Here is a 10,874-nt window from a genome sequence, read left to right as displayed (position 1 = left end):
ATTCCTACCAAATGTTCTGTCTTACGGGTTTCCTACTCTCCATAATATGTTTAAGTTATACATTAAGAATCCAAAAAATACCACTATGGAATTTTCATAAGCAATATCCAACCAATCAGTAAAACACAATACACAGTGTGAGAATTTTAATTTATTCCCCTCCCAAGTATCCAGAATATATATCCCCTTAGCTTTGAGAAATGTGATACTTAAAATACTAACAATTGATCATATGAAAAGAAAAAAAAGAAAAGCATATACTACACAGGAAATATCCCTAAGTCCTCCCTATCCTAGTAGTGCAAGTTAATGGTATGTTTCTGGAAATGTTACCTTTCACTTGATTTATAAAAACTTTACAGGACAGATTTAAAGCGAAGATAGGCCTCTGATTTTTATTTTTTAACCCTAGCAGATTTTTAAAAAGAGGCTATATTAAATGACAATGCATTTTGAGTCAGGGGGAGAAAAAAAATAAAAACGCAAAACTTCTTTCAGTTTATTCAAAATAAAAATACACATAGAATTATGAAAATATAGGTTTACTATTTTCACCACGTAAATCGATGCTGCTGTTGAAAAGCCTGCAAATTGTTTTTCAAGTTTTTAAAGCTCATCTCGATCCCTCAATAAAGTATACCTATATTCGCTGGGTGCTAGTTTCTGGAAGGAGCTCTCAGGTGGACTGCTTGCTACATCTTGGACTTGCTACAAAAGAAAGAAATAAAACATTTTTATACTAATATATTTTATGGAGTTACAATATTTTAATGTATTAAATGAATGGTAGTTGCCCTATAGCTATTTGCTTATTAATCAATAAAAGACAGCAACTGTGTGCCAAAGACAAAGAGTTAAATTTGATATCTTACTTTCCTCATTTCAAATGTCCTTACTCTGATTTTCAGGGCAGGGCAGCCACAGAGCCATTAACTATGACCCTGCTGATGTCTGCTGAGGTGTGGTGGAAGGAAACAAAATACCTGATACCTGAGTAATTTCCTAGAATATTCTGTTGAGGCAGCACAATCCTAAATTGTCCCAAATCCTTCACACTTACAAATGACTGCTAAGAGAATTAAAGGCACATACTCTGTAGATATAACTCTTACATATCAATTACCTGGATGCCAGAAATTATTAAAATTTAGTTGAAATAAGAAGGAAAACAAACACTTCAGTACTGAAATTAATTTCTGTGGTATTTTACTTGTGTACCAACAGTACACAAAAATACACAGTGACTGTAAGAGTGATATCCAAGAATTTTAAAGAAAAGGCATCTTTTTAGTCTAACCTTATCTTCACACTGTGAGCTCCTCAAGAGCAGGCCTGACATCGTTTTAATATCCCCTGTAGTTAACCTAGGCACACAGTGTATATATAATATACTATACAGAATGGCACATTCCCATTATAACAGGAAACAATATGTCTACAAACTTACCATGACTTTGTCATGCTCCTCTTTCCCAATAAATTTTATTTTTTTGCTGAGATATGTTTGGATTAAGCTGAAATTAAATTACTATAAAACGAACATTTATTTGGTGCCTACTGTGTATTAGTACACAAAAATGCATAAATAAAATACAAGTTCACTGTCTAATGGAGAAATGTGAAAGAAACAGATCAGGATAATACAATAATGGTAAACTACATCTTTTCCTAATCTGATAAAATACTAAGCAGGCCTTCTATTCTGAGGAAAATAATCACCTTTGGGTTATTGCCAACAAGTTTGCCTCTTTCTATAGTTGCTTAATTATCAAAGAAAAATCTGACCTCATTTTTCAAGGAAAAAGCATGTCATCAGATTCCTAAAGGAATTAATGACTCTGAACCTAATCTGACAAAGTAAAAAATATTCAGTTATTATTTTCCTTTTATAAATGGAGGTTCTTTGGGCAAAACAGTGGATTTAAGTTCTGGGCATATGAAATAGGAAGGTTTTTGTATATATTATCTTCCCTTCTCAGTATCATGATAACAGATACAATATAAATCGTAATGCATCAAAATGCAAATTTAGGGCTGTTTAGTAAAGCAGAAATATAGAAATTACTTGTAACAGAAGTTATAAGGTAGAAATAGTAAAATTCTCAGGTAAAAAGAATATATATATATATGAAAAAGCAAATATAAAATTTTGACAAATAGTTGTCAAGCATTCTAAATCTCAAATGAGAAAGCTATATTGAGCCATAAGTTTTGAGCATAATGAATACTTATTTGTGAAGGCTCACAGAATAGTTTAGCAAGAATAACAAATAATTACTTTCTAGGAAGGCTTGCAACAATTAATGAAATCCTCTGATTTCTTCACTGCTCTATCTGCTTCTAATTCCTACTTCCTACTTCTATTTGAAGCCAACTGTATTTAACCCTAGCCATATTCCACAGAGGTCATACTCAGGCCATCTTAGTTTATATGATCAAGAAACTATACCGTAATATTCTTGCAACTTTTCTGAAGGCCTAAAATTTTAAAAATTAACTAAAAAACAGCATAATTTGTATATTTTCTAGATTCCATTTAGAATTTCTTTACAAAGATATTCAGGAGCTGAAACTCAAGTCTATGCAAGAGCTTCTTCAGATCCTCTTTGAGGCTAACTGAAAAAGAAAGAGTCCCCAGCGAAAAACAAGAGTCCTACCTCTCCTGGGGCTATATCGGTTGGGTCCGGTCCATGATGGAATTCTCTGTGCAGTTTTCCAGAATGTAAGTCAAATACAAATTGCTTGAGTTTTCCAGGAATTCTAAAACCAAAGTCAAATTAAAATTTAGCTTAAACTGCTAAAATGCACTTACCTTTATTTTACCAACTTCACAATATTAAAACAATTTTTTTGTAAATTTTGCTTATGATCCCAGCATCCTACCATAACTATTACAGGCCAGGTATGTGGCAAACATTTTACACAGTTGTAATCATGGTATCTAGATACTCAATTTTGTGTTCTAATTCTTGAACTTGTTTCATAGAAAATTTTCTATGCTTACCATTTTAACAGATGCATTGTAGTCTGTCAGTATGCAGAACCCAAACTTATTTAACAATCCTTTATTGCAGGGCATTTATATATTTCCCTTAATTACATATGTGGATGCTTTTAAGAGTTTGTGGAAAAATACTATTGAAAGATAATATGAATCTTTCCATTAACTTTTTCAAGTACCCTTTTATATGTAAATAAAAAACCTTATGTTCTACAAAATCACACAAAAAACAACAGAGCTCATGGGAAAATTTAGTGTTAGGGAGTAACCACTTAAAACTTTGCAACTTTGCAACCAGAGCACTACTAAGAAGTATAACAAAACTACTTGCACCAATCAATCTCCACCAGCATTTGAACCTAGTGTCAGTCGGGTGAACCTCTACAGCTTTAACCCGGAGTCCTTTTTCGAGATGCAGGTCCTTAGGTGCATTTACTGATAGTAAGACCTCGTTTCACCAAATTAATCTAAACCAAGGTGTAGCCTTTTCATGTTTTTTTAAATAACCTCAGAGGGAAATGTCTTCACAACTTCAACCACATGGGCAGCTTCACTGGTAGATTAATTATGAAAAGCAAAGCACTTCGCAAGTCCATTAAACCAACTTTTATTTACACTAAAGAAAGGCTCTTCCTTAAGATTTTCAGTTGTTTTGTTTCAATGGTCTTCATATACCTTTATGGCATTCTCTTTAACTGAAAAAGCTTACTCTGTTGGCTTCAAAACATTCTGAGAAAAATGATACATGAACCAGCACAACTCCACTTTGTATGGACACTATTCCCTTAATTACCAATCATGTATGAGCAGATCTGCAGCACAGAGATATGCACTGTAGCAGAATGGACTATACTTAGCTCAGCAGATTTATATATCAGGCTTTTTTCTTTGTAATTATTTCCTTAAGTTGTATCCAATAAAGTAGGATTACTGGGTTAAAGAATAAGAACTTTTGACAAAGTGTGGGCAAATTACACCTACAAAACATCAGTCAATTATTGCTATTTGTCTACCTATTTACTCTCTGAAGTCTTGCCAGCACATTTGTCTTTTCTTAACTTAAAATTTTGTTTTGCTAATTTGATAAGTAAAAGATACCTGCATTTTAATTTCCATTTCCTCAGAAATTAAGCATTTTCTTCCCATTGCTTATTTTTATTTTTTTGCTCATATGAATTATCTGCCTTCTACTGAGATCCTGGAACTTTAAAAAATTCATTATATTTTTCAAATAGAAACCCCTTTGTTTTTCATATTTGTTACAAGAATTAAAATCCAGGTCCACACACACTTTAATTCCTTGGGTAGAAGTGACTGACTTTTTAAATCATTATTTTTTGGTAGCAAAGAATAGCTGGCTTGTGTTAATATTACCAGTTTCTTTTTCTTTTTATCCTCTCCTGTGGTCCTGGAAGTGCTGTTTCTTCCTTTCAATAACTCCCACTGAGATGTACCAACCAATAACTTCACTGTACACCCATTTTGGCTCCCCACTAGGTCCAATGCAACAGAGACCAGCAGGTGCCAAATGCACAGTTTACAAATACAAATGACTGTCAGGTAGCTGTATTGACAGAATGCTTCTGAAAGGTTCTCTGGTGCTGAAGTAATTGCACATGCACCAGAGATAAACACTGAGAGGAGATCAATTTAAATTTAATCTGACATCATCTACTGTCACCCACAGCAAAGTGCTAAAATATATCCACTCAATCCATAGAATTGCAAATGGTCTATAATGTTTAAGATAAAGCCCCTGCCAGTTTATAAGATTCAAAGATTATCACAACTAATACAGCTTCTACTTGTCAAGAAATAATTTATGAATGATTAAATCTTAAATGTGACAAATTCATAGATAACACTCAAGTTTTTTTTCTAACTTGATTTTTTTCCTTGTCAGCAGATGAGAGAAAGAATTGTAAGCAAAAGGCAAACACGAGATAGGATGAATCTGAATTGATGTGGTAGAAAAACAGATTACAAAAGAGCTCTTATCTAGCTTGTGGCCAGAAACCATACATGATTATTAAGACATAACAATCAGGGAATCAACAGTAAATTGCCAAGAAAACAGACAACATGGTAATCTTCTAAAAAGGAAAATAAATGGACCCTTGCCATTATAAATAAAATTATATTTTCACATTTTAGGGTACAATTTTTCTAATTGGAAACCTACACATTTCTCTCCCATCCTCCAAACACTTACTTTTTTTGTTTGTTTACAATTCTTTATTTTTATGTGAGGCAAAATTTAGACACAGTGAAACCACAAATGTTAAGTGTATGAACAAGCTTTGACAAATGCATACAAAAAAGTATTTTTATTATTTTTTAAAATTTACGCACAGTAGAATTCACTTTTTTAGGCTTAAGTTCTATAAGTTTTTACATATGCAACATAGTGTCTTGTTTCACCTCTTCAACAAGGTACAGAACAATTCCCACACCCTTCTCCCCTTTCCTGTTACCTCTGACAACCACTGATCTGTTCTCTATTCCTACAATGTCATATACATGCAATAATATGATATGTAAATATGAGAATGGCTTTTTCACTTAGCATACTGCATTTGCGAGATTCATCCATTTTGTTGCATGTATAAAAATATTTGTTCCTTATTGCTGAATAGTATTCCACTGAGTGGATATACAACAATAGTTTATCCATTCACCTGTTCAAAGACATTTGGGTTCTTTCCAGATTTTGGTGATTATGAACAATACTACTATAAACATGTGGGCACAGGTTTTTGTGTGACTTTATTTCTCTAGAACAAATACTAGGTCATATGGTAGACGTACATTTAACTTTTAAAGAAACTGCAGAACTGTCTTCTAAAGTGCCTGTATCATTTTGCAATCCCATCAGCAATGCATGAGAATTCCAGTTGCTCCACATCCACATGAACACCTAGTATTATTAGTATTTTATTTTTGGCATTCTAAAAGATGTGTAATGGCATGTCATTGCGATTTTAATTTGCATTTCTCTAATGACCAATGATGTTGAGCACCTTTCTCATGTGCTTATTTGCCACCTATATCTCTTCTTTACAATTTTTTTTTTATCTCTTCCTTACATTCTAATAGTACCCTTCACAGAAAATGTTTTTAATTTCATGATGAATTTATCAACTTTTTCTTTTATGGTTAGTGTTCTTCATCCTCTAAGAGTTTACTTCCAAGAGGTTTCTAGTTTTACCTTTTATAGTTAGTCCTATGAGCAATTATAAGTTAATTTTTCATAGGAGGAAATTCCTTTTTGGTATGAGGATGTTCAGTTGTTGGTCCAGCTGTATTTGCTGAAAGACTATCCTTTCTCCATTTAATTGCCCTTGCACACCTTTAAAAAAAAACAATCATCGTATTTGTATGTCTATTTCTAGACTCTCCATTCTGTTCTATAGCTTTACATATGTATTTTTTCACCAATACTACATTGTCTTAGTTACTTTAGATTTATATTATGTCTTAAAAATCAGGTAGTGTGAGTCCTCCAACTTTGCTTTTTTTCAAAACTGTTTTGGCTATTCTAGTTTTACCTTTGCATATCAATTTTAGAATAACCTTATCTACATATATATCTACAATAAATTTAGGTGAGATTTTGACTGGGATTGCAATAAATCTATAGGTCAATTTGGAGACAATAGACATTTTAACTCTATTGAGTATTCTGATCCATAAACACAGTATGTTTTCTCATTTTTTCTGGTCTTTTTTGATTTCTCTCATCAGCATTTTATAGATTTCAGCATACAGATCATGCACATATTTTGTTAGACTGACACCTAAGTAGTTTTTTTTTTTTCCTTTGGAGTTATTATAAATATAACTTTAAAAAATATTAGGTTTCCAATTGTTCATTGTTAGTGTACAGAAATACAAGTGATTTTTTTTTAAGTTAACCTTGTATCCTACTAAAATCATTTGTTAGTTCTAGGAGCCTTTTTATAAATTCATTAGTAATTTCTATATAAACAATAATGTCATCTACAAAGAAAGTTTTCTTTCTTTCTTTGCAGACTGCATGCATTTTATTTATTTTCTTGTATTACTCTACTCATACTTGCTAGGACTTCCAGTAATACTGAAGTGGTGAGTGAACATTTTTGCCTCATTCTCTATCTCAAGGGGAAAAGCATTCAGTTCCTCACCATTATACATGATATTAACTGTAGGTTCCTTATTGTCTTTTATAAGTTTGAGGAAAGAAGGCTGAATAGTATTCCATTCTGTATATATACCACAGTTTCTTCATCTATTCAACTGCTGATGGGAACTTAGGTTGATTCTGATTATCATGAATAGTGCTGCAATGAACATGGGTGTGCAGATCTCTTCAACATACTAATTTCATATCCTTTGGATATATACCCAGTAGTGAAATTGCTGGATCATAGGGTAGTTATATTTTTAATTTTTTGAGAAAACTGCATACTGTTTTCCATAATGGCTGTACTAATTTACATTCCCACCAACAGTGTGCAGCGTTCCCCTTTCTCCACATCCTTACCAGCACTTGTTATCTTTGGGATTTTTTTGATAACAGCCCTTCTAACAGGTGTGAGGTGGTATCTCCTGGTTTCGACTTCCATTTCTCTGATGATTAGTGATACATTATTTTCATGTACCTGTTTGCCACTTGTAAATCTTCTTTCGAGAAATGTGTATTCAGATCCTTTGCCCATTTTTTAATTGGGTTGTTTTCTTACTATTGAGTTGTTTGAGTTCCTTATATATTTCGGATATTAACCACTTATCAGATATATGGCTTGTAAATATTTTCTCCCATTCTGTAGGTTGTCTCTTCACACCGTAGATTGTTTCCTTTGCTGTGAAGGTTTTTAGTTTATGTAATCTCATTTGTCTATTTTTGCTTTTGTTGCCTATGCAACAGGTCATATCCAAAAAAAAACTGTTGCCCAGACCAATGTCATGGAGCTTTCCCTCTCTGTTTTCTTCCAGGTGTTTTACTGTTCCAGGTCTTACGTTTAAGTCTTTAATCCATTTTGAGTTTACATTTGTATATGGTGTGAGATGAAAGTCTAATTATATTCTTCTGCATGTATATATCCAGTTTTCCCCCATATTACCCAGCACCATTCATTGAAGAGACTGTCCTTTCCCCATCGTGTGTTCTTGGCAACTTTGCTGAAAATCAATTCACCATAAATGCATGGATTTATTTCTGGGCTCTCTACTGGCATTTTGTGGAGGATTTTTCATCTATGTTCTTCAAGGGTATTACCCTGTAATTTCCTTTTCTTGTAGTGTTCTTGTCTGGCTTTTGGGGCCAAGGTAATGCTAGCCTTATAAAATTAGCTGGGAAATGTTCCGTCTTCAATTTTTTGGTAGAATTCTTTAAATGAATGTTAGAGTTTAGCAGAGAATCTATCAGGTCCTGGGCTTTGCTTTGATGGGGAACCTTTGATTATTGATTCAATCTCCTCATTCATTATTGGTCTGTTTAGATTTTCTGTTTCTTCATGACTCAAGCTTGGTAGGTTGTATGTGTCTAGAAATTTGTCCATTTCTTCTAGAATATCAATTCGTTAGCATATATTGCTCACAGCAGTCTCTTATCCTTTGTATTTCTGTGGTATCAGTTGTAATGTTTCCTCTTTCATTTGAGTTTTTTCTCCTTTTTTCTTAGTCTAGCTAAAGGTTTTTCAATTTTACCTTTTCAAAAAACCAACTCTTAAGCTTCACTGATTTTTTTATTGTTTTTGTAGTCTCTATTTTATTTATTTCTGCTCTGATCTTTACTATTTCCATCATTCTTTTGACTTTGGGTTTAGTTTGCTCTTCTTTTTCTAGTTTCTTAAGAAGTAATGTTACTTGAGATCTTTCTTCTCTTTTTGTTATAGGTGTTTATTGCTATAAAATTCCCTCTTAGAAATGCTTTTCCTGCTTCCTACAAGTCTGGTATGTTGTGTTTTCATTTTCATTTTTCTCGAGATATTTTTAAATTTTCCTTTTAATTTCTTATTTGACCCACTGGTTGTTCAAGAACATATTTTATTTCCATGTATTTGTCATTTTTCCAATTTTCCTACTGTTATTGATTTGTTTCATATCATTGTGATTAGAAAATGATACCTGATATGATTTCAATCTTTTTAAATTTTTTAAGACTTATTTTGTGACCTAAAATATGACCTATCTTGGAGAATGTTCTATGTGAGCTTGAGAATAATGTGTATTCTGCTTCTGTTGGATGGAATGTTCTGTATATTGTCTATTGGGCCCATTTGGTCTAAAGTATAGTTTAAGTTTGATGTTTCCTCATTGATTTCTATCTAGATGATATGTCCATAGCTGAATGTGGTATAATGGAGCCCCCTACTATTATTGTATTACAGTCTATCTCTCCCTTCAGATCTATTAATATTTGCTTTATATATTTAAATACTCCAATATCAGATGCATGTATATTTATAGTTATATATCCTCTAGCTGAATTGATCCCTTCATCATTACATAATGACTTTCTTTGTCTCATTTTACAGTTTTTGACTTACTTTCTTTTTTATCTCATCAAAGTATAGCTACTCCTACTCTCTCTTGGTTTCCACTTGTATAGAATATTGTTTCCCATCCCTTCACTTGCAATCTATGTGTGTCTTTACAGGTTAAGTGAGTCTCTTGTAGGCAGCATATATTTAGCTTTTGTTTTTAATCCATTCAGTCACTCTATGTCTCTTGATTGGAGAATTCAATCCATTTACACTCAAGGCAATTACTGATAGGTAAAAACTTACTACTGCCATTTTGTTGATTGTTTTCTGGTTGTTTTGAGTTGATCCTTTGTTCCTTTCTTCCTCTCTTGCTATCCTCCTTTGTGATTAGGTGATTTTCTCTAGTGGTATGCTTTGATTCCTTACTTTTTATCTTTTGTGTATCTACCATAGGTTTTTGCTTTGTGGTTACCATGAGTTTTACATAAGACATCTTATGGTCATAACAGGATATTTTAGCTGACAACAACTTCACTTTTATCACATTAAAAAAATACACTTGTACTCCACCCCCCACACTTTAAATTTCTGATGTCACAATTTACATCTTTTTATATTGTGTATCCCTTAACAATTTATTGTAGCTATTATTTTTAATAGTTTTGACTTTTAACCTTCATACTAAAAATAATTGATTTACATACTGCCATTACAGTATTAGAGTATTCTGAATATGACAATGTACTTACTTCTACCAATGAGTTTTATACTTTGTGTTGCTCATTTGGGTCTTTTTATTTCTGCTCAAAGAACTCCCTTTAGAATATCTTGTAAGACAGGTCTTATGGTGATGAACTCCTTTAGCTTTTGTTTGTCCGTGAAAGTCTTTCTCTCTCCTTCATTTCTGAAGGACAGCTTTGCCAGGTAAAGTATTCTGATTGGCAGGTTTTTTTCCTTCAGCATTTTGAAAATATCATCTCACTCTCTCCTGGCCTATGTAGTCTCTGCTGAAAAATCTGCTGCTAGCTGTATTAGAACTCCCTTATACTTGTATGCTACTTGTTTCTTTCCTCTTGCTGCTTCCTGAATCCTCTTTGTCCTTGATTTTTGACAGTTTGATTATAACATGTCTTGGTATGTCTTGTTTGGATTGAATCTGATTGGAGAACTTTGACCTTCCTGTATTTGGATATTTATGTCTTTCCCAGATTTAGAAAGTTTTCAGCTATTACTCCTTTGTCTCTCTCTCTTCCTTCACTAACTACTACAATTCAACTATTTGCTATTTTGATGCTGTCCCATAAATACCATAAGCTTTCTTCATTATTTTTCATTCTTCTTTTTTTCTTTTCTGATTGTATATCTTCAATTAAACTGCCCCAGTACTGGGGGCAGTCCAGAGCCTG

The 10,874-nt window shown here is 32.9% G+C and overlaps 1 protein-coding gene across 1 annotated transcript in view; it reads right to left on the bottom strand.

The window, feature by feature from the left end:
* Positions 1-485: 485 nt before the first annotated feature.
* Positions 486-10,874, bottom strand: part of ERP44 (endoplasmic reticulum protein 44) — a 110,032-nt gene continuing 99,643 nt past the window's right edge. The window contains exons 11-12 of the mRNA XM_063081781.1: positions 2,658-2,760; positions 486-708 (exon numbers count right to left, since the gene is read on the bottom strand). Of these exons, the coding sequence (XP_062937851.1) occupies positions 607-708; positions 2,658-2,760 (205 nt within the window). The 3' untranslated portion in view covers positions 486-606. The remainder of the gene's footprint in view (positions 709-2,657; positions 2,761-10,874) is intronic.

Source organism: Cynocephalus volans, chromosome 17, assembly GCF_027409185.1.
Source record: "Cynocephalus volans isolate mCynVol1 chromosome 17, mCynVol1.pri, whole genome shotgun sequence".
NCBI lineage: Eukaryota > Metazoa > Chordata > Mammalia > Dermoptera > Cynocephalidae > Cynocephalus > Cynocephalus volans.
The sequence above is the reverse complement of the archived record's forward strand: the minus strand, read 5'-3'. Positions and strand labels throughout refer to the sequence as shown.